The 24,954-nt window shown below is 34.9% G+C and overlaps 1 protein-coding gene and 1 pseudogene across 6 annotated transcripts in view; both read left to right on the top strand.

Moving 5' to 3' along the window:
• Positions 1 to 24,954, top strand: part of NSD3 (nuclear receptor binding SET domain protein 3) — a 108,585-nt gene that overhangs the window by 64,734 nt on the left and 18,897 nt on the right. For 2 of the 5 annotated variants that reach the window (XM_081269513.1, XM_081269511.1), the window contains exons 8-16: positions 169 to 269; positions 2,331 to 2,376; positions 5,277 to 5,407; positions 5,784 to 5,912; positions 6,860 to 6,986; positions 15,936 to 16,133; positions 17,020 to 17,193; positions 21,031 to 21,177; positions 24,431 to 24,587. In XM_081269513.1, coding sequence (XP_081125639.1) covers positions 169 to 269; positions 2,331 to 2,376; positions 5,277 to 5,407; positions 5,784 to 5,912; positions 6,860 to 6,986; positions 15,936 to 16,133; positions 17,020 to 17,193; positions 21,031 to 21,177; positions 24,431 to 24,587 — 1,210 coding nt within the window. Of the gene's footprint in view, positions 1 to 168; positions 270 to 2,330; positions 2,377 to 3,252; positions 4,880 to 5,276; positions 5,408 to 5,783; positions 5,913 to 6,859; positions 6,987 to 15,935; positions 16,134 to 17,019; positions 17,194 to 21,030; positions 21,178 to 24,430; positions 24,588 to 24,954 lie in introns of those variants that run through there. The other 3 variants (XM_081269512.1, XM_081269514.1, XM_081269515.1) reach the window with 3 other exon arrangements.
• On the top strand, positions 9,694 to 11,029 carry LOC308635228 (protein CutA-like; annotated as a pseudogene). Its single transcript has one exon. The product of its transcript is annotated as a protein CutA-like (transcript).

Here is a 24,954-nt window from a genome sequence, read left to right as displayed (position 1 = left end):
TATTAAATAATTTTTATAGTCAAGTATTTAACAGTTTTTTCATGATGTATAATTACCCAAAAGTAATGGATAAGAAAAGCAAAGAATCTTGTTAACTTTTAACTACACAAATATCAAGCCATCCTTAAATGAGTGTTTGTTTGTTTCTGTGTTTAAATCATCTCTTAGGCTCAGGAGAAAAGAAGCAACAGAGAAGATCAATTAGAACTCGTTCTGAATCAGAGAAATCCGCTGAGGTTGTGCCAAAGAAGAAGATCAAAAAGGAGCAGGTTGGCTTCCTACATGTAGAGAGTTAAAACATTATATTTGTAAATGTTGTGGCTTATTTCAGTACTTTAAAAGAAAGAGAAACTTCCCCACCCTCTATTTCCTTTCTGGACTGTCTTACACTTCTGCCTGGTGGGGTCCAGTGCACAGTTTTAACATAACCATACCTGTGATTCTGCTTCAAGCATTTTCACAGAAAACAGTCAGGCTTCAGGAAATGGGAAGCCAGTGGTGCAAGACGTTTATAAAAATCCCTCACATTTATTTTGATATTTCTGTTATGAGCAAAATAATTTCATGTTTTCATGATTTTTATTTGGAACCATCATTGAGTTCCCTTTTTGTTATTTTTATTTTTGGTTTAAGATGATGGTATGTATTTTTTTTTAAGCAAATCAAATTAACTTATATTCTTATATTTAAGAAGCAGATAATCATAGATGATCTGGTTTTTCTGTTGATATCATAGATTTTTTGGAATATTATTTTCCCAATGGAATGACACTCACCTGGTAGCATATTGTCAGATAAACAATATACAGGTAAAAAGGAAGTACATTTTGACTGAATATGTTCAATTTGTGTAATCAAGCCAGTAATAATATATGTATTAAATTACCTTCTCAAAGAGATTTTTAGAAACATTTCTCCTTTAAACTCACAATCAGAATTTTCTTAATTTTTTTGAAGAGAAAGAATGTCCATTTTTACAGTCCAGTTCCAATAAGTTTTATAGTTTTTAAAACCATTAAATATGAAAGAGTGTGGACTTTTCTATTTAAAATATTGCCTTTATAATTTTAAACTTCCAAAATTAAAAGCTAACTTTTTGGGTGCTCTATGGTATCATAAGCATGTAAAACAAAATTTTCCAGAATATTTAACTGAAATTTAAATATAATACTTTAATTTATCATATTAACCTTCATTCTTAGGAATTATATTCCAAAAAATCATTCTAAGCTCTTGAAAATTTACCGTATTCATTAACAAAATGAAGTCGTGATTTTGCCACCTGGTTCCCAAAGCCAGTCTGTGACCAGTTCGTTTAAAATTGATAAGCAGAATGAGTACAAAAAAATGGGACAAATTGTTAATGCCACTGTGTCATAGTAAGTAGTAGAATAATACCAGTGATTGTTTAGAAGATTTTATATTTGTATGACTAATTGTATCTTATAAAAGCGTTCTGTTGTATGTTTTTTTAACCTGTTGTAAAAAAAATAAAAAAATTTTTAAAAAGTTTAGAACAATCCTTAAATATTTACAAAATGTGTTTCAACATGCATATTTCACCACATCCTTAAAGAAACATGAAATTCAGTTCATAGCTTAAACAGGAACTCTTCCAAACAGCATCCTTTCTCTAATTCCAATGGTTCAATCCTCAAATTACCACGTGTTTTACATATACATTGGCAGAATAACTTCTGATCTCGCTCTCCTAATGTAGGATCAAGACACTGTTCATAAGACACTCAAGAAAGTGCTTTTGCAATATCACAAACTTATTTTCTTAAGTTTGTACTAGCAGCAAAAGTATTGAGCTTCCAGCTGTATGGAGCCCTGTAGCACTCTCTACAGAGAGGGTCCTGATTCCCAGCAACTTAGCTGTGAGTGCAGGCGCGGAAGGGTCTTAAAGTGGCGTGAGTTACATTAACCTGAGTATCATAGTAAGTAAAAATTTATCCTAACGTCTTTGGGGCGGGAGGGGTTTATAGCAACATCCGGGCTGGTTGCAGAAACAACCCTCTCCTGCCTCCCAGACACTGTGAGGAAAGTATCTTGTTTTCTTCATATACCAAGGGAATGGTGGGAAAAGACTTTGCTAGAGAGCATGTGGCTGTGTGTTGTCACTTAGTATTAAGCACAGGCAGCTAGGATTTAAATCCTCTCTGACCTTGAAACAGGGAACTTGACCCACAAGACGGGACTGAGTTCAGATTTCAGATAACATTGATCACTCTTCACTACTTAGATTGATGAAAGTGTTATTTTTTTTCCCTCTGCAAATTAAAAATCAAAAAATTCCTTGTTAATTCTGTTTTTTTCTGTCCAAACAGGTTGAAACAGTTCCTCAGGCAACAGTGAAGACTGGATTACAGAAAGGTGAGTTAATATTATAGTGTTGCTTTGCATTTCCTGATTAAACCGATTTTTAAGAATTATTTAATTTGTACTTCATGTATTTTGTCTGTCTCTGTAAATCATTGTTGTTGCTCTTCAGTGTGAAATTGCAGTATTCCCCGATGTTTGTGTGTGCGTGTGTGTGACTTTTAGAGTTGATCTTACTCTGTACCTCCACGTGAAAAGTCTTACTTGTTTTTGGTAAATTGGAGAATACCATCTAGCATTGATACTGTTTCCAACTTTTCTCCGTAAGATTCTGGGGTTTCACTGGCTTAAAAACTAGGGATGTGACGAATCCAATTTTTTTGGTATTCGACTGAATACCGAATAGTAGCTATTAATGTTTGTCAAACATGGACTATGACAAATCAGACAAAACAACCTGATTGAAAAAAATATTGCCACATTTATTTTTACAGTGCTGTAAAATCTTTTTGTAAATTAAAATGACCCATAGCATATTTATAGCCACTCTTAGATGACCTTATGTGAATCTATTTGAGATATGCACAAAGTTTAAGAAACCTTAAACTTATATCTGTATTTTCTGTGTGCAATTTGACTACAGTACAAACTCCATAGCATGATTCATGCGTTTTTGGTGAGCTCAAACTGTATTTAATACCTGTAGTTTACTCTGGGCAAATTGCATTATTTAAAATAAATAAATAAAATAAAACACCAGCCTCTCTGCATTCTCGGGGAGAAGTCTGCAGCGATGGTCTCCGTGGAGATCCTCAGCAGAACTGAACAGCCTCTCGGAGGGAACACTGCTTGGCGGAGCTCCAAGAAAAGACATCGCGATCGCTGCGAGATTAGGAGGCCTGATTGCGTTGTGTTTCCACCATTCCACAGGGTCGGCGGACCGGGGAGTGCAGGGCTCTGTCAGATTCAGTGACAGCTCCGTCTCCGCAGCGATTGAGGAAACTGTGGACTGAGATTCCTGTACAATTTCATCCCAGAAACTCCAGACTTGTAGTCTCCATGCAAGATTTCTTTGTCGGCGGCTCGAAAAACAGTTTCTTTGTTTTCGATTTCAATTTTGCCAATCATCATTATTGGCACTCTCCTGCCTGGTTTCTTCTTCAAGACTCTGAACAATTGCTTTAACATTCAAATGATTTTTTTGTTTTTGTTTTTGTTTTTGTTTTTTTGGTCTGAGCTGGATGGGTACAGCTTAAATCATGGGTCCAGCCTAAAAACCACCGTTTAACTTACACTGATCAATTCCAACATGGACTGTTTTTTGTTTTTTAATAAAGCATCATTAATGCACATCTGCAGGGTTTTGCCAAACAACCCAACCTGTATACATTGCAATCATTAAAAGCTCTTATTTTTTTTAACATTAGTGCCGTTATCATGGAGAACAGCATGACAGCTGTCTTTGGCAGTCTGTCATTTTTCTAGCATTTTCAGAAACTCATCGGAAATGGCGGTACCTGTGTTTCCCTTCGAAAGCCTCTCAGTACAGCACTCCTGTTCCTCTGTTAAACTCCTTGTTAATCCAGTGATCTTTTAGGCCAAGGAAATATTTTGTGGTGGTGTTCTGGGTCCATACACCAGCAATGAAGGAGATAGATTTGTGTACTTGTGTTTTTTAATCAGCGGTAACACGGGCAGGCACCCTCATTTATAGCTGTCAGGAAGCATTCAGTGAAAAACTTGTAGAATGGGATGTGATAACGAGGTTCCAGTAATCTGAGCAGTCTCCCGAGGCCCACATCCTTCACCACAGAACATGGCTATACACCAAGTGCTGCTCCCACTCAGCCTGTTGCGGATCTTCATGGCCTCAGGAGACTTGTCTCTCCCGGGTCTCTTCTGGACTGCACACTTCCACCATAGCTTGCTGGGCTGGTCTAGATGTCTGTTTGTTGTATGGAAATTTTGGGGAAAAAATTCAAAACACAAACTGTGGGTGGAAATATTAACCGTCTCCTTGGTTCCTTGGTATTCACCGTGCCTGACCTGCACATTTCATCGTGGCTGTTTCTGTATAGCCTATACTGCATTAGCCCAAGAGATTGTTGCTTTGTAACTTTTTGCACTATTGTTTTGGCTGGATTTGTATTACACACAGTTTTAAAAAAAAAAATTCCACACTATTCTCTGCCTTTTTTTTTTTTCATATTTATTCCTTTCCGTACAAATTCCACATAGAGGTCTCTCTCATCCAGCTCTTCGTGATTTGGCTGCACTTGAACACTGATTGTCCATTTACAGCCCTCAGCAATGTGCCTCCTAAATGGCATAACATATGTAGATGTGCTGCAGCACTTGTTAATAATGGTCATAATAAATGCCACTTCACCAAGGAAGTCTCAGATGAACAATTATGAACATCCAAAATCTATTTGGGGGGCAATAATCAACTGAATGGCAAAATTCAGGGGAAAATGGCACTATCCGTGTACGAATCGAATACAAATCAAAGATTTGTCACATCCCTAATAAAAACAAGATGGAGATGTCTCTGCGACCATATTTGTAAGCTACACAATGTGTTGGGTTTTATGTCTTTCCCCCTCCAAATTGAATGGTTCTTTGAATTGCTCCAAATCAAACAGCTGTCCTGCAGTTTTGATAGAATTGAATTTCAGGTTGGAATTTAGGCTCTGTTGATTAAAAATAGTGTTAGAGCAGAAGAGCTGATTTAAATGTTTTAAGAGAGCGGTTGTAAATTAAATCACTACCAGGAAGGTCAGAAGCTTATGAAGTTTTGATTTGTGACTTCAGTGTTACAAAGAGAGCTGTGCTTTTTTTTTTTTCCTTCCCACACTAAAGATGAATTTGGGGAAAGAAAATATTCTCCCACAAAAAAATTAAAGCAAACTTTAAGTACTGTTTTAGGATTAATTTTGGTGTGTTGTATTAAGGTGCCAGCGAGATTTCAGATTCCTGTAAACCTCTAAAGAAAAGGAGTCGCGCCTCAACTGATGTAGAAGTGACTAGTTCTGCATACAGAGACACATCTGACTCCGATTCTAGAGGACTGAGTGATCTGCAGGTAAATATGCTCAAGGCTCTGGGCAAAAAGTTCTTTCTTACTTTGCCAACCAAAGTAACAGTGCTTTTGCTTGACTTATTTAGGGAAATTGGGGAATTTTAAAAGCACTCATAGGGGGAAAAATCAATTTGGTTATTTTGTAATTTGTAAATGTTTTAATTTTGCTGATCTCTTATATAACATAAACAGTTTGCTTTTTAATTTTAAATACAGTTTCTTCCAAAACAACAGACATACTGTACATGTAGGGTTTAGAAAGAAAATAGATTGTGTCAGGATCTCTTTCAGCAGTTCTTAATAGGATTTTCATTGCATCTAACTTCAAGAGAATTTTTTGTTTTGTTTCTCTTAAAAACGTGTTATGTTTTCCATATAGGTAGGCTTTGGAAAACAAGTAGATAGCCCTTCAGCTACTGCAGATGCAGATGTTTCTGATGTGCAGTCCATGGATTCAAGTTTGTCTAGAAGAGGTGTTGGAACGAGTAAGAAGGACATTGTGTGTCAGGTAGGCAGGTGACTGATCCTTTGGCTCTAAATAGTTGTGCTCATATTCTGCCAGTAACATACTTAATCTCCTATAGAGACGGCAGGCATTGTTTTTCTAAATTATAATATTACTTTAAAGCTTCAGATCCAAAATCTGTTTCTGGCCCTTTTCTTCCCTGATTTGGAATACTTACCATTCACATTCAAGTGTCAATCTTCATTTCGCTATTAATTAGAAATAAATGGCAGATGACTGGTTTCAAAAACATTTTCTTAAATTTGAGTTCATATCAACTATTTGGGGGGGGGTGTTTACTGGGGATTGAATGCAGGGGCACATAACCACTGAGCCACATCCCCAGCATTTTTTATTTTTTTATTTGTTTGAGATGTGGTCTCACCCAATTACTTAGAGTCTTGCTAAGGCTGGCTTTGAACTTGTGATTCTCCTGCCTCAGCCTCCCAAGATGCTGGGATTACAGGCATGTGCCACTGTACCTGGCTTCATATTAACTTTTTAAAAAAATATTTTTATTAGTTATTGATGGTCTTTACTTATTTATTATTTTATATGTGGTGATGAGAATCAAACCCAGTGCCTCACACGTGCTAGGCAAGTGCTCTACCACTGATCTACAATCCCAGCCCCATATTAACTTTTTAAATACATTTTTACCCTTTATGAAAAATACTGTTTTGTCCTATGTCAAAAGTACACAGATCCCAAAGGGAGAATCATAACAAATCAATTATGACTTTTAAACTTTATACCAAATTGAGTCTAGAAGTAGAAGTAGCTGTTTAGTTCAGTGTTTGAAATGCAAATTATTGGGCCTCACCCTAAGATATAAAATCAGAATCTTTGGGGGAGAGAGAGAAGAACCCAGTGATCTGGGTTTAACAAGTCCTCTGGTTGATTCACATGTCTGCTAAAGTTTAAGAACACTACTTTTTGCCTTACTGCAGATCTGTGAAAGCTCTGGTGACTCTCTGATTCCTTGTGAAGGAGATTGCTACAGACATTTTCACCTAGAGTGCCTGGGATTGACATCAATCCCTGATGAAAAGTTCATCTGCATGGAATGTAAAACTGGTAAGCTTATATGAAAAGATGGTTGGGGAGGAATATGCAGTGGCAACAACTCCCATGACATCTTTTTCTCTTGTCACTTTTATCTGGCTCCCTTCCTCCCCTCCCATAGTAATTTAACAAATTAAGACGCCATTCAGTGATTAAGATCCCCAATATCAAAAGAATAATGAAACTTCCTCCTATCATAACATGTATCAAAATATCAAGATGAATTTGTGTTTAATCTGATGAGTTATACAATTGAGTTATTTTTCAGATGGATTGGATGTTTTTGGTGTTTGCTCAATAAATTGGGCTATAGTCCTTTCACCTTATTAGATCAGAATAAGTGTCAACCAAAACCATAACCATGATAATTGTATTTTTAGTGGAAAAATGGAGCTGTAAGAAATTTTTTTTAAATTTGGAATTCACCGTTTATTTCTTATGTCTATACATACTTGTTAGAAAACATGAAAGAAATATGCTAGTTTATATTTCTTTTTTTTTTTAAGAGAGATGGGGGGGAGACAGAGAGAGAGAGAGAGAGAGAGAGAAAGAGAGAGAATTTTTTAATATTTATTTTTTTAGTTTTCGGCAGACACAACATCTTTGTTTGTATGTGGTGCTGGGGATCGAACCCGGGCTGCACGCATGCCAGGCAAGCGCGCTACCGCTTGAGCCACATCCCCAGCCCTATATTTCTTTTCTATGTAGCCATTATTTTTAAACTAACAGAAATCAGGAAGTAAATCTTTAATAAGTAACAAGTGAAAAAACTGGATCCAGGCACAGTGGCGCACACCTGTGTACCAGCTACTCAGGAGACTGAGCAAAGCTAGAGAAGTAGCTGTAGCTCAGTTATAGAATGCTTGCTTGGCTTGTACATGTTTCTGGATTCAAACCCCAATACAAGGAAGGAAGGAAGGAAGGGAAGGATTACTGGAGATTAGCATGATAGTGCTTCTAGGAATTGAGTTTATGTGGTCTTTTTGTTTGTGTTTGGTTTTGGTTTGTTTTAACTATGTGGAACTAAGAGCCAATTATATATCAACTACATGTGATATGCTGATCTTTCCTTTGACTCTTTATTAATAATTTTCCTACACTCCTTTCCCCCTTTTATCTGGATAATCACAGATGTTTTCCTTTTTTATTTGAATGTATGCTTCTAAAATTCTTTAGACAAAAAGTTGGGTTTTTTTAGTGAACTCTTACTAAATGCTAGGTGCATTTTATCTTTCTCTGTCAGTTGATCCTCGTAATATTATGAAATGAGTACTATTATTATTTCCATTTTGTAGAAAAGGGAAAATGAGAGTTAGAGAGTTCATTACCTTGCCCAAAGTTACAAAGGTAGCATATGATGAAGCTGGAATATAAACCTAGGCAGTATGACTCCAGAGGTCTTGCTCTTTTCCATTGCCTTCTGTTGCCTTGGCTAAGTAGAAAGTACATTGCATGTCATATATCCTAACACACATACTCACATATATACACACATTATGTTAGTCTTCTGTCACAGTGACGGAGATACCTAACAAGAACAACCTAGAAGAGAAAACATTTAATTTGGGATCATGGTTTCACAGGTCTCAGTCCTGGTCAACCAACTCCACTGCTCTGGGCCAGAGGCGAGGCAGCACATCATGGCAGAAGGGTGCAACAGAGGAAAGCTACTTAGCTCATGACAGCCAGAAAGCAGAAAGAGAGCAAGGCACCAGAGACAAAATATAAACCAAAGCTTGCCCCCCAGTGATCTACTTCCTCCAGCCCTGCTCTCCTTGCCAACAGTTACTACCCCATTAGTCAATTTAAATTATTAATCTGTTTTAATACACTGATTTGGTTATAGCTGTCATAATTAATCATTTCACCTCTGAACATTCCTGCATTAACATAGGAGCTTTTGGGGAACATCTCATATACAAACCATAACAAACACACATATAAACTAAACTCCAGAAGCCGTAGAAACTTCATATTTTTCTCTATATAAAATATTTAGTTCATCACATTTAGATATAGTAAAACTTCAGAACAATTTTCCAACTGGCAGCCTTGGGGTTAAATTATCTTCACATTGTTTTGTTTGGCCTTCAGAATGTGTTTTCATTTGGGAGCATGTACTTCTGGTTCCCCAAATTCCACACCATTCTCTTTTTCTAAAACCTGGTTACTCCAGTCATTGTTGTAACCTTCCTGACCCCTTAAGTGTTTAAGTATGCAAATCCTGATTTGAACTACAATAGGAAGGACCACATAACTCATGTTAAAATACTCATAGTGTGCGAGAATGGGATAGACAGCAGAATACATCAGTCACTAGAAAGGCAATTTGTAAATCAATGGAAATGTAACTGATGTGACACAGCAATCTGTATACGGGGTAAAAATGGGAGTTCATAACCCACTTGAATCAATCTGTGAAATATGGTATAATAAGAACTATGTAATGTTTTGAACAACCAACAATAAAATAATTAAAAAAAAAATACTCATAGGACTTCTCTCCGTAGTTTAAAATCTAATAGAATTCTGCCAACAAATTGTATGTAGCCAGAAGATTGAAAAGTTACACTCCTATTTATGTATGATATGTCAGAATGAATTCTACTGTAACTAATTAGAACCAAAAAAAAAAAAAAAAAGCAATGGGGGGGGAAAAAAGGTCATATATAAATTGGCTGTAGTGGTGCAGAACCTTAATCTCAGCTACTCCTCAGTTCAGGGCAAGAGGATTCCAAGTTTAAGGCAGTCTCAGCAACTTAGCAAGACACTGCCTCAAAATAAAATTTAAAAATGGACTGGGGATGTGGCTCAGTATTGAGCACATTCCTAGCATGGGGCAAGGCCCTGGGTTCATTCCTCGGTACCACACATACACACACACACACAAAAAAGTTAAATATGATCTAATTTGGCACATACTTATCTTGAAATTTAAGAGAAATTTTGCTTTAAAAACAAGAAGAGGGCTACTGTCACATGGTGTGTGCTGTTTTCTTATTACATGCCTGCCACCCAGGCTACTCTGTTTCTGTCGATTCTTTGGATGCCTGTGTTGTTGCCTGTGGCCTCCCACCTTCTGTTGCTACCCCAAGCACTCCTGTCCACAGCCTTGGGAAGCCCCCATCCCAGCCCACACCAGCCTTGGGCTCTAGCTATGTTCCAGGATGGGTTTCTGCAGCCTTTGTCACTTGCTCCAATGACAAGGTCACCAAGGAGATTGCCAGAGCCATGGTGGAGAAGCAGCTAGCAGCTTGCATCAACCTCAGATTATATCCATCTATGAGTGGATGGGAAACATCAAAGGTGACAGTGAGTTACTGATGATGATTAAAACCCAAAGTTCCTTGATCCCAGCCTTGACAGATTTTGTTCATTCTGTGCTTCCTTATGAAGTGGCTGAGGTGATTTCCTTGCCCATGGAGCAGGGGAATTCCCCGTACCTTCACTGAGTGCACCAGGTCACAGAGTCCGTTTCTGTCTCCAGCACAGTCCTACCAATGATGAGCCCTGTTCCTGTCATGATCCTTTCATTTAAAAAAAAAAAAAAAAAAAAAACTCTCTGACTTTCAGGTGATGACTGGACCCCCAATAAATACTGTCTGGTTCTTGCTGAAAATTAAAAACAAAACAAAACAAAACAAAAAACAAGTAGAACAAAATTGAATTTCAAGTTTACCACAAAGCTATAGAATTCAAAACAAAGTGATACTGGCATAGAGAGAGACATATACTAATGAAATAGAATGGAAAATGCAGAAATAAGCACTTGCATATTTAGTCAACTGATTTTTAGACAAGAGTATAAAGACCATTCTGTAGGAAAAGGAAGCATTTTCAACATTTTCAAATGATGCTGGAAATATTGTTGGACCTTTACCAGTGTAATAAACAAAAATTAATTCAGTGGATCAAAGATGACAATGTAAGAACTGAAATGCTTAAGAAAAAACATGGAGGATGGAGCTAGGAAAGTAGCTCAGTTGGTAGAGTGCTTGCCCAGCATGTGCAAAGCCCTGGATTCAACACCTAGCATCATAAAAGAAAAAGAAAACAACAACAACAGAAAAAGCTTTGTGACATTGGATTTAGTGGTGATTTCATGGATATGACACCAATAGTATAGACATCCAAAGAAAAATATACAAATTGGACTTCATCTTTTGTACACCAAGTGACAGTACCAACAGAGTGGAGAAGGAAGCCACAGAATGGGAGGAAACATTTGCAAATCATATACCTGGTAGGTGAAACAATTCAAAATTGGGCAAAGAATTTAAGCAAACAACAGATATTTCTTCAAAGATACAAATGGCCAAAAGCACATCAAAATGTTTTCAGCATAATTAGTAATCAGGGACATGCAAATTAAAATCACAATGAGATGCTACTTCACACTTATTAGGATGGCTATTATCAAAAAACAGGAAACAAGTATGGGTCAGGATACAGAGAAATTGGAATCCTGTACATTATTGTTGGGAATATAAAAAGATGTAGCAACTATCAAAAACAGTATAGTAGTTTCTCAAAAAACTAAAAATAGAATTATATGGCCAAGCAATTTCATCTTGGTATATCCTAAGGCATAGAAAGCAGTGACTCTTAACAGGTAGGTATAAACCCATGTTCATAACAGCATTTTCACCATAGTCAAAAGATAGAAATAGCTCAAATGTTTTTTGATAGATGAATGTATAAACAAAATGTGTTATATACCTACAGAGGGATATTATTATTACTGTTACATTTCTTCATGGTTTGGGGGATCAAAGCACCTTATGCATGCTAGGCAAAAGTTCTACCACTAAGCTACATTGAACCCAACCTAATGAGGAATATTAGTAAGCCTTTAAAAGAAATGAAATTCTGATATATTCTGTGGCATGGATAAACCTTGAAGATATTGTTATGTTAAAATATAATATTGATAAATTTTATTTTTTCAAAGATATTATGCTGAGTAAAATAAGGGAAGCAGAAAGGACAAATATTATATGATTTCATTTATATGAGGTATTTAGAATAAAGTATTAGAGACAGAAATTAAAATAGTACAGCCACGCGCAATGGCACATGCCTATAATCCCAGCCGCTCTAGAGGCTGAAGCAGGAGGATTTCGAGTTCAAAGCCAACCTCAGCAATTTAGCAAGACCCTGAGCAACTTAGTGAGACCCTGAGCAACTTAGTGAGACCTTGAGCAACTTAGTGAGACCCTGTCTCTAAATAAAATACAAAAACAGGCTGAGGATGTGGCTCAGTGGTTAAGTGCCCTTGGGTTCAACCCTCAGTACAAAAAAAGAAAAAGAAGAAGAAATTAAAACAGTGCAACAAAGTCATAGGGAGGGAGAAAGGGGAGTTTTTTTTAACACAGAGTTTCAGTATTGGGTGATGAAAAGTTCTGGAGAAAGAGATAATGGTTGTACAACAATGTAAATGTACTTTAAAGCCATTGAACTACATGTAAAATGATTAAAGTATTAAACTTTATGTGTGTGTATGCATTTTACCACAATTATGAAAAACAAGTGTTCCTTAATTATGACAAGAAAATTAGTTTGGATACCGATTTCACACATTTCCACCTTATTAAGAGTGAGAACTTGGATTTTTCAAACCAGAAAAACTTTTTAAAAGTTATTTAGGCAGTTTTCCTTTGTTTATCAAAAGATAAGTACATGTAAAAAAGTATTATACCTAATAAGTTCTTTTTAAAAGTTTACCTACTTAGGTTTTTTTGATTGATACCTAATTAGTTAGACTACAACTTTCTATTATTTGAGCCACATATGGTTTTTAGAAAAGAAGCATTTTTGGTTATCTTTTTGAGTAAAATGTTTAATAGAGATTACAAATAGAGCTCTGTACAGATAATTTTACTTACTGATTATTTCTTTTTTTTTTTTTTTTGGTTTGTTTGTTTGTTTGTTGGTATCAGGAATTGAAACCAGGAAGCTCAAACTTGAGATCCTCCTATTTCAGCCTCCCAAGTCACATGCACCATTGCAACTAGCTATTTAGAGTATTTTATGCATTAGGCAAAGCTGTAAAGTTAAACCTCCTACCCTTAAAATACTTTTTTTTTATTTTTAAGACTTTTAAAAGTTACTTTTTTTTCTTTTTTCTAATGTGTGTGTATATGTGTGGTGCTGGGGATAGAATCCAGGGCTTTATACATGCTATACAAGTGCTCTACCACTGAGCCATACCCCCAGCCCTAGAAGTCATTTTTTAAAAATACTATTACCTTCCAAAATATATACCTGTTAAAATGTAATTTGAAGTTACATATATGCAACAGGACAGCAATAAGAAAGAAAAACACAGTACTTTATTTCTACAACAAAGACAGTAAAAAAAATATGAATATCACATTTGTAAGTACTGATTTTAAAAAAGTTTTATAATTCAGATAATTATAAAGATAAGGCACTTGCAAAACCAAAGAACAATGTTGCAATTCAACTACTCCTCTGGGGAAAAAAAGGCAAAACTATTCCTTGTAGTTTTCCCTTCTAGTTTTTATAAGCATTTGAAGGAAAATGGGCTAAAGACGAACGAACACTTCCCAAAAGATGATGTCCAGATGTTCAATAAACATTTAAGAAGTTTGTTACTGTAATTTTCAGTTCTTTGTTTATAACTAAGCATTTTTTTTCCTATATCTTTATTCACTCTTCTGTGACTTTTCTGTTCATGTCTCTTGTCCATTTTTGTCTTACAGTGTTATACTTAGTATTTTATCTTCATTTCTAGTTATACGAGTAATATATGAACGTATTGTATGAAAAGTTGTACTGTCTAGTTGATTTCTACCATGGTCATTTTGTTTTGTTTTGGTGCTGGGGTTTAAACTCAGCACCTAGTGCATGCTAAGCACAGAATCTACTACTGAGCTACACCCAGGCCTTGATCACCACTCTTAATTTTAGGCTCCTGCTTTTTTCCATCTCTTGCCAGATCGGACTAGTGTTGTCACTTTGTAGCCCTGCAAATGTTTTTATGTTTGTGTGTGTGTGCTTAACGTTTATGCACATATGTTCAATAAAACATATCATACTGTTGTTCTGCAGGAACTCTTTCTATAATAAATACAGTTGCATTCTATTTGATTGCTGATAGTATTCCATAGTATGCTATAGGATAGTTATATTTAACCCTTCTTCTATGGAAGTACATATGAGTTTATTTCAGTTCTGCAATTGTAGTTATTCAGTCAACATACTTTTACACATAAATTTAAGTACTTATTAAGAAGTAGAATTTCTAGGGCACTGGAAGTGAATGTTCTTTTATTTTAATGGCTATTGCCCAGTTGCCTTCTAAGATAGTTCTTTACAACTTAAATTTCTACTATCAGAATATAAGAGTGCCTGTTTGCTCACACCTGTATCAATAATTGGTATTATTTCGGGGAGGGGGGCTGGTGTTGTGGTTCATTGGTAGAACACTCGCCTAGCAAGTGTGAGGCCCTGGGTTCGATCCTCAGCACCACATAAAAATGAAAAACCAACTACAATGAAAAAATAAATATTTTTAAAAATTGGTATTTATAACCATTTTAGGGTTTTTTTTCTTATGTCATAACTGGTTTCAGTTAGCATTTATCTGATTACTACTGAAGTTGAGCATTTTTAATGTTTTTGGCTCTTTTTCTTTCCACTGTTTGTAAATTGCCTATTTATACTCTACCCACTTTTATTTAGGCTGCTTTTGTTTCTGTTTTGATTTATGGTTCTTCATAAGTCTTTTTCAGTTATCTTTGCTATGTATGTTGCATATATTTTCTCCATAGGGTGGGTAAACTCTATGGAACAAAACATAATCCTGAGCCATTTTGGTTGCATATTTTTCCACATCTGTTTTCTTGTATGTGTTCCTTTTTTTCTATTCCATTTCTATCATAATTGGCATTATTCTTCCTTTAAATGTTTGGCACATCCACCGGTGGAGCCATCTGGGCCTAAAATTTTCTTTGTTGGAAGGTATTTAATTACAGTTTCAATTTCTTTTAATAGTTCATAAAACTATTCATATTTTCTATTTATTTTGTGCCAGTGCTAGTAAGTTCTGTTTTTCTAGGAATTGGTCTGTTCATCTAACCAATTATTATTAGCAAATATGTAGTGAAATCCTTTTAATCTTTTTAATGTTTGTAGGATTTGTAGTGATGTTCCATTTTTTATTTCTGATATCACTTAACATTAGTGCTTTTTCTCATTTTTTATTACTCATATCAGGGATATTTGTTTTAATTTTCTCAAAGAACCATGTTTTATTAATCCTCCTCAGTGAACTTGGATTTTACTGGATTCTTAATCATTTTACTGGGTATAGAATTCTGGCTTGGTAATTATTTTCTTACAGCTTTTTGAAGATAGCATTCTGTTGTTTTCTGGCTTCCATTATTCTCTTTCAGAGTTAGCTCACTTTGAAAGTAATTGTCTTTTCTGTGAGTAATTTTAACTTTTTTTGTACTTGATTTTCTACAGGTTAAATAAGATATGCTTAGCTGTAATTTTCTGCCTTTTTTATTCAGAGTATGAGTTTTCATTTTGTGTCGGTTTTACATATATAAATTGTCCATGGTTATGAAATGGAATTGCTCTATTATTTGGTAATGGCTTTTGTTCATTTTGTATGGCAAAGACCTTGCCACTCTCTGCTCTCAGATATTTAAAAAAATTCTATTTGGGTTTTTTTATGAAATTAGTTTTGGAGATCTAAATTGTTTTTAGTGTTGTATCTCCAAATTGATTATTAATTATCCCAGCAGAACTTATGAAATTCTTTTAATTTAGCCATTTATTTTAAATATTTCTTTTTATATGTTAATTTCTTATATGTAATAGTAGATCTTCTTCTAGGAACACCTATTTGATGTCTGTTGCTGCTTCTATCTGAAAGGAATATGCTTTAATTATATTTTATTTAATCTGTATTCTTCATCAATCTTTCAGGGCAACACCCATGTTTTTCATGTAAGGTATCTGGTAAAGATGTGAAACGTTGTTCTGTTGGTACTTGTGGGAAGTTTTATCATGAAGCCTGTGTCCGCAAATTCCCCACTGCCATCTTTGAATCAAAAGGATTCCGCTGCCCCCAGCACTGCTGCTCTGCCTGCTCTATGGAGAAAGGTATCCACAAAGCGAGTAAAGGTAACACTGCTGAAGAAGGACACAACAATTTTTTTGTTTAAAGTGCAGTGGCAAATAATCTATTAAGCACATTAACAAACAACATTGAGTATTGTCCCTGTGTGTATCTCTAGGCATAAAAACTCAACCCAATCAGCCAGGCGCCCTGGCACCCACCTGTAATCCTAGTAGCTCAGGAGGCTAAGGCAGAAGGATCATGAGTTCAAAGCTAGCCTCAGCAACTTAGTGAGGCTCTAAGGGCTGAGGATGTGGCTCAGTGGTTAAGGACTCCTGAGTTCAATCCACAGTACCCCCCCACACCAAAAAAAAAAAAAAAAAAACCTCAACACAATCAGTAACATGTTAAATGAAAATAAAATTGCCAATTCAGACCATGAGAAGAAAATTCCATATGTTCAAAACTACCCTGAAAATCCCTTATACAAGTGCCAGATTGCATATCACCAATCTTTCCAACATTAGAACTAATTTTTTTCTTTTTTTTTTTAAAGAGAGAGTGAGAGAGGAGAGAGAGAGAGAGAGAGAGAGAGAGAGAGAATTTTTTAATATTTATTTTTTAGTTCTTAGCGGACACAACATCTTTGTTTGTATGTGGTGCTGAGGATCGAACCCGGGCCGCACGCATGCCAGGCGAGTGCGCCACCGCTTGAGCCACATCCCCAGCCCCAATTTTTTTTTTCTTTGAACACTTCTTTTATGATGATTAGGCTTGTATTTAAGGGCCATATAGCATAGGAATGAGAGAGCAAGCCTAGTGAAGGAAAATTTTTACTATTCCAATCACTGGTGTCATGTGGGAACCCAAACAGCCTAATTACAAAAGTCTGATTTCATATCCAGCCAATGCTTTGTTGTACAGATTCTTTGTTGACCTGTCTTTAAACAGGACGCATGATGAGATGTTTGAGATGTCCAGTTGCCTATCACTCTGGAGATGCTTGCATCGCTGCTGGAAGCATATTTGTATCCTCCTACATTCTCATCTGTAGTAATCATTCCAAACGGGGCAGTAATTCTTCTTCTGCTGTAAATGTAGGCTTTTGTTTCGTTTGTGCCAGAGGTGAGTGTCAGTCCTTTGTCTTTATTTATTTTTAATCTGTTGGCATATTTCTCCATTAAAATGGGTCTCAGCATTGGGAGAAAACTCAGGCCGCCTAGTACAATCTCCTTCCAGTTCCAAATTCCATTTTATTATGTCCCTGAGAGAGATGAACATTCTAGCAACTAAGTCCCTTTTACAGTGTTAAACATCCAAATTGTTAAAAGAGTATGAATTCTTCAATAAGCCAAAATCTGCATTTGAGAAAATATCTTAGAAGTACAGATAAATTCTTAGTTTTTATTTGGTTAATATTTCTATTAATCAAATATTAATCTGTTCCCTTCCACAAATAAATTTTCTATTTCAAGTAAATACGTCCCATGTCATCTTCTTCAATTCAGACTTTTAACTGATTGAAACTTCACTTGGAAGGCAAAACTAGCACATTTATTTTTTGATTGTTTATGTTGTATTTTATAATGTTTTGGTCTGGCATTGAGAAGGCCTGATGGGACACAGCCAAGACAACATATGTGGTGGCTTAGTTAAGAGCCAGCAATGCAAGCTTTCTCATTTGCCAGCTGTTGATACTTAAGTAGGCCAAAAGATTGATCAATTGAAACAATATTGTGTCCTGGGGGTTGGGAGGTTGGTCAGTGAACTTGAGTTCTCCTGGAACACATAAAATAGAACTTCTTTAGTTTGGCTGTAATATGCAGTATCCAGCTTTGAATGATAAGGAAACTTCTTGTTTGTAATTAGTAAACATTATAGCCCCCAGTACTGGTTTTGTTGTATTTTTAATATAAGTGCCAAGTATTCTGAACGTCCCTCTGTGTGAAATATTTGAAAGGACGCTAAGGTAAATCAGTACTGTTTGATTATGTACTATATTAAAGATGAAAGCATATTTTTGTTTTTGTTTTAAGGAGAGTTAATTTGGTGACAATACTATATAAATATTTTTAAAGTAGGATTTAGATTGCATAACAGATCTTAGGTTGTCTTGATTTTGTTTCTTTTATTTAAAAAATATAACTTAGAGTAAATAGGTAGACAATGAAAGATTAACTAAATGGTGGTCCTTTGTGTAGTAGCCAGTTGGGTTAGTGGTACATATGGCTGGCTAGCTGCCATTGGAGTAGAAACATTGTTTTTCTTTACAATTTACTAGCCAGTTAAACTATGTCCTGTCTAAAATCTGGCTGCTACATGGAGGAGGAGGGCTAAGATTGTTTCATGCCACATTGTAACAGGTGACAGAAAGGATTTAAGTAGGCAAATAAAAAATTAAAAGCCATCATTAATGCCTTTCTCATTTTCATTCCTCCCCAAAGGAATAAAGATAGGAAAGAATTATTAAATTATCAGTTGAGTGCCTAGCTTTAAAGACTTTCAGATGAGTGGCAGTGACAACATAGTCTCTCTTTTTTAACACATAGTCTCTTATTAATTTTCAAACTTTTTCTATTTTACCATTCTAAGGTACTCTTACTGGCAATGAATAAGGAAATATAATTTAGCCAACATTTTAAGCCTCAAGTTTATAACTATTATAAATTTGCTTACTTTGGGGTATATTCTGAATCCAGTGCCATCAGTATATTCAACAATATTTTCTTTTGCTGTTTCATTAAATAATTGGGAAATCTTTAAAACAGGTATTTTTAATTTAGGATAGATAGAAAATGATCCATTTATAAAAACTCTAGCCATTGTATTAAATTTAACATATACTTTGATTAAAAGCTTGAGACTAATGTAGATGAGGGCAAAAACCATATGTTAAGAACAAAATCTGGGGCTGGGGTTGTGGCTCAGCAGTAGAGCACTTAACTATCATGCGCGAGGCCCTGGGTTCGATCCTTAGCACCACATAAAAATAAATAAATAAAATAAAGGTATTGTGTCCGACTACAACTAAAAAATAAATATTAAAAAATAAATAACAAAATCTGTATTTATATTTTATCAATTTGGCAAATATTCTGATTAAATGCCTATTTAAGAAAGGTTATTTAGTCCTCAGATATTTTAACTTTTGAAACTTTGTGTAATCAACAGAAATCATATTCATTTTCCTTTCCAGCACTTAGCAAAATTTTATTTTAAATATGTTAGATATTGGGATTGGAGAATGCTTAAAAGTCTTTCAGAAGTAAATAATATGTATTGATTATTAGAAAGGTCACCCTTTTAAGAGACCTTACTTTTATAAGATCATACACAAAAAGATACATTTTAATTATTAATATTTGGTATTAGAAAACTTAGCTTATTTTGCTTCTTTCCTCATATAGAATTAGAATTCTTCACTCCTCATAAAGGATTTTTTTTTTAAGTTCTTGGCTATTGGGTATCTAAAGTCACTATTTTAATTGTTGTTGTTTGGTTTGGTTTGGTTTGGTACTAGGGATTGAACCCAGGGGTGCTTAACCACTGAGCTACAGTCCCAGCCATTTTTATCTTTTCAGTCAAGGTCTCACTAAGTTGCTTAGGACCTAAGTTGCTGAGGCTGGCCTCAAACTTGCAGTCCTCCTGCATCAGCCTCCCAAATTGCTGGGATTGCATGTGCCACTATGTCCAGCTAAGTTAGTTCTTAATGTCTTAATGTCCAAAATGTCTAGAAGTAGATTGAGAGATTTCAAGATTTGGAGGTATAGTTACATTCATAAACAGAGTCACTTGAGGTGCTATAAGAGAAACTGAGACATTTTTCAATGTAAATCAAGCTCCAGTAAACACTGTTTGAAAGTCTTTGCACAATTGCCCTGAGAAGTTATTTCCCCATTTTATGTGGATGAGAACACTGAAGCCCAGATGAGATCATTTGCCCAAGGTCACACTGGTGTTAGCATTTATACCTGATCTTCCATATTTCAAAGCCTATGACTTTTTTATACTATACCACCTCCCTCTATTAAAAGTGTGAAATTTATTTCGACATTACATAACTTTTCTTAGGAGATTCTTATGTTATTAGCAATTTCAAGTTCCATTCTATTGTCTGGTTCAGAGACATTTCTTGAATCTATCTCAGTGAAGGGCATCAAATGAAGATAACATCCACAGGAAAAAGTAAATGGTAACCCTTTTTAAAACAAAACTCTTTCTCCCTCTCAAAATTATTTCTAAGTGAAATTGCTTTTGTGATTTGTGTTCAAAAGTCCTAGATCATTATAAACTGACTGGTAACTAAGATAAAGCAGTTTTCCTTGCTGTCATTGTCCCTGGTTCATGGTGGCTTATAACTACATTATGAACACAACTGGGGAAGGGGCAGGGAGGGAGAGAAGAGGGAATCATAGATGGGTTACAGTGATCTTGTGTTTTTAAAATCATGTACCATATTGGTGGAGAAAAATTTCATTACCTGGAAGAGAAAGCTAGAATGAAGTATACCTTAAGTTCTGCTTGACATATTGAAGGTAGATCAGGATTTATGTTATGTAAATGATCCTTATTTCTTGCTAATTGACATGTCATTTCATTCTCTGGGTTGTTATCAAGTACTTCTAAATGTTAAGGAATGTAGCTTTGTTTTCCTCGGGGAGTTTTCATTATGATATTAAATGCCATGTGTGTATCTTGAACTTATTTGGACCTTTCTTCTGCAGTATAGGGGTTTCTATAATAGAGATAAGGTTTTGAGTAGCTCTATTTCCCCTTTAATAACTACAAAAGGCTTTCTGTCCGACCTTTTTTCTTTTCCTTTCTTCTTCTTCTTTTTTTTTTTTCATATTCTTCCTTAGCCCCAACTTGGCATAGCTGCAAAATAGGTATTGTGTTTTTTTTTCTTCATGGAATCATGGGTAGTTTCATTGGAGCTCATCTCTTTCTGTTTGTTTTGTATAGGGCTGATAGTTCAGGACCATTCAGACCCCATGTTCAGTTCATATGCCTATAAGTCCCACTACCTACTGAATGAATCAAATCGTGCTGAGTTGATGAAATTACCTATGATTCCTTCTTCGTCAGCTTCCAAAAAGAAATGTGAGAAAGGTAATAATCAAAATAGTTTTATCTCTTGCTTTTATTTTTGCATTTCCTATTTTTCTCTCTTTAAATAAAGGGGGGAAATGTATGCTTGTCAAGCACCCCATCTGTTGCTTTTGGTAAATTCTGCCTTGGTGGTTGTGACTGTGTCTTCATTGGCTGCAAAATTATTAAAAAGGGCTTAAAATAATTCCATTATTTCAAACTTTTACTTTAATCCTTGAATAAATTTTCACACATTCCATATATGTTAGGTTATTAAAATAGAAAGACTAGGATTTTGTTCAATATAAAATAATATTTTAAGGATTCTTTCTCTAATTTCTGATACATGTAGATCTACCATTCCCGGGAGAAGAGAATAGACATGATATAATTTGTTACTGTCAACTAAATAACAATATAGGTTATTAAAAGAAAGAAAACAAGATGCAGATTCTTAAAACTTTGATTTTAGAATAAGTCTGTCATTTTGTTTCTTAATTTTTGCTAGGATGCAATGAAAACTAATTGCCCTTGTCTTAGGACACATTAGGAAGCTGGGATTGGGGGAATACCTCAAATACTGGATGTTGAGTTGCTGATGGATAATTTATTCACAGAAAACCAAGAGCTAAATGTATATGTAAATATACTCATGAGTTTATATGTGTGTATACATTTATATATCTCTCCCAGTTAATTTCATCTATGGAAGAAGACTTTATCTATGTTTAGCTTTCCATAGCATACTTGCAACAAAAGAAAAAAGTGATTGAACAATAATATATTATTTGAGGAGTTTCTGTCTCAGAGGGGGAAAAAAAAGTCAATGAACTTGGAAGGTGAAGGCTTTCTCCTGTATACATTCCCATTACGATCTGGGGGCTAGGTTTAGTATTTGTTAAAAAAAAAAAGAAAAAGAAAAAGAAATTCATTCATAACTATCTATACTAAGTGTGTGTGTGTGTGTGTGTGTGTGTATACACACACACAAAATATATTTGAAATGGGCTCTCCCACCCCTGTTCTTTATGTTGTTTGATTTATCTTTGCTGTTTGTCAGATATCTAAAGTGGCAACTCATAACTAAAAGAAAGTATAAATAATTTAATTAGAACCCATTAGAACTATTGAAAAAGTGTTGGCTTTTTGTTTGTTTTCTGTTGAAGTCAGATATCACCTTATTGGTGATACTGCCTGCTTCCCAAACAAAGATAAACACAGGTCTGACTTACTCCAAAATGCAATAAAATTAGTCCATCTGAGGCATGTTAGGAAATGCTTCATTTCCCTGCTGGTGCCTACATAAAATTAGATTAATTCAGTTGTTACTTTGTTTTCAGCACTCAATATTAACCTTTACATGAACCGAAATTATTTTGAGCCCTCTGCTTAGCTTGAACTATATCTTATTTATCTTGCATTCTAAAGCAGTTTTCTTGCATAGCACCAAGGCAGATCATTCATATTTTAATTTTTTCTATTTCCCTATGTATTTTTAACATTTTTATCATGATGATTTTCACTGATGATTCTGGCTCTGTATTTCCTCTGAAATAGGACTTAAAATTTAGGAAAATTCCATAAAGTTAAAAATGAGAGGCCTGACTTTTCCACATCAATGCTAATAATCACTTGTCCTCTAAAGCTGTTTGCAAAGACAATTCTCCCTATCAGTCATTCCTTTCCAATGGCAAAATGAATAAACTCATTTTACTTTAAACTTACAGAATTCCATACCTAGGCTTAGAGCATTCAGGAAGCTAATCTCTAGGCTGATGAATTAACCCAATTGATCCATATTTAGATCTGCAGTCAAAGGAAAAATCCTGATGATTTAAGTAAAAGCTTTTAAGCAGAGGAAATATAGTAATTTAATTCATCACTAGTTTTATATGGATTTTCTTTTTGTTTTCATGTTAATCAGAAGTTTGAAAGTCTGTTCAGGAAGATAAGATTTTCTGGAAAACTTGATAGCACACCCTCAAAAGGTTGGAGCATGTAAATCAAGTTATTATAGAGGGCTCTTAACCTTTTGCTTATGAGACTTTAAACTCAGTATACTCATGGGCTATTAAACCTAATTTTCCAATGGAAAGATTTTTTTCTCAATAAATGTCTATTATATTCATCTTCAGTGGTTAACAACCTTTTCACTCACTTGTTGAAATGCATTTTAGAAATACCTAATCTCATTTCTTTGTATTTAATTTTTTTTTTTTTTTTGCTACACCTGTTTTGGTATCAATTCAAAGATCATTTTGTGTATCCAAAAGAAAAGGGTTTTAATAAGGACTTGACAGGATGTCCTTGCATATGGTACTTCATTCTACACTGAAAATTAGTTCTGTGCTATAAAGCAGTGGTTCTCAATAATTTTAAGTTAGAAAAGATTTGTGTAAACAAAAATTTTTAATTATTTTGGAAAATCTAATAATCACATGTAAAATAAGGGTGCATGAGTTTATGTTTTGCTATGATTTTAACAATGTAATAATACTCCTTATTGGGATCAGAATCTTTTGTTAGCAGTCATATATCTCTTTGCTTAATGAAAATCATAGAAATTGTTAATTTTGAAATGCAGGTTTTTTTGGTTGATACAGTATTTGAAAACATGGGTTTATGAGAAAGGGAAGGGAATCCTTGGTGATGAAAAGTTGCAAACCACTGCTATGCTGCCCGTATGATTTTCTTTATCTTTACTGCTAAGGTAATGATACTGATGACTAATTTGAGAATCCATATTCCTTTGCTATTTTGTATTCTTTTACAGAAAGCAAAAGTACTGATCAACCAATTGGCTATTTTCATTCTTGTTAATTTTATTGTAAAGGGATTTAGTTAAGTGTGGCACTGGATTAAATAGATGATTATTGCTTTCTTGCCTAGCTCTGAAGAAAAAAAAAAGAAAATGGCTACTCATTTATTTGAAAAACTTGTTCTCAAATCTATTCAGTCTAAACATTTTATGCATCTCTCTCGTCATATATAAAAGGGTCTTAGCTTGCTAAACTCATACCTCAATAGCTCACATTTTAGCAAAGTCAAGATATTATTATATTAATGAAACTCTAAGATTCTAGTCACTGAAACCCTAAAAAAAAAAAGTAAATATTTTCATGGTTTCCTATTTTAATCCATTGCTATAGATATGACTCAATCCCTTTGTTATTTCCCAATTTAAATCAAATTTAATGCACTTAAAAGATAACTTTCTCCTTTCTTTTTCTGTTTCCTCTTTTCTCAGTTATTAAGACTGTTTATTTGTTTCAAGGTGGAAGATTGCTCTGCTGTGAATCGTGCCCAGCTTCCTTCCACCCAGAATGCCTGAGCATAGAAATGCCAGAAGGCTGCTGGAATTGCGATGACTGTAAAGCTGGCAAGAAACTACATTACAAGCAGATTGTTTGGGTCAAATTGGGAAATTACAGGCAAGTTTTCCAAGGGCAAAGAGGAAGTTTTCCATTAGTGTTCAGACCAGGTTCATTATTTGGATGCAGAGTAGCTAGGAGATGGGCAGAGAGCATAGGCCTACCTCTCCAAAAAACAAAAAGGGAAACAGGTTTTCAGTCTGAATTTTTGGAGGGTTGGAAAGGTTATGTTGTTATTGGAGTTCTTTTGGTTTTTTTGTTTTCGTCGTTTTTAAGATTTGTTGGTTGACTTGCTTTTAGATTCTGAAAATTATTTTATACTGATGAACTATATACTACTAGATTTTGGAATAAAAGGTCTTATATCAATATAAATCTAATTAAAACACAAAGAAAACATCAATATAGATGATGTTTTCTTTGTGTT

Source organism: Spermophilus citellus (assembly GCF_964194105.1).
Source record: "Spermophilus citellus genome assembly, chromosome: 16".
Lineage (NCBI taxonomy): Eukaryota > Metazoa > Chordata > Mammalia > Rodentia > Sciuridae > Spermophilus > Spermophilus citellus.
This window is presented reverse-complemented; position numbering and strand designations above follow the sequence as displayed.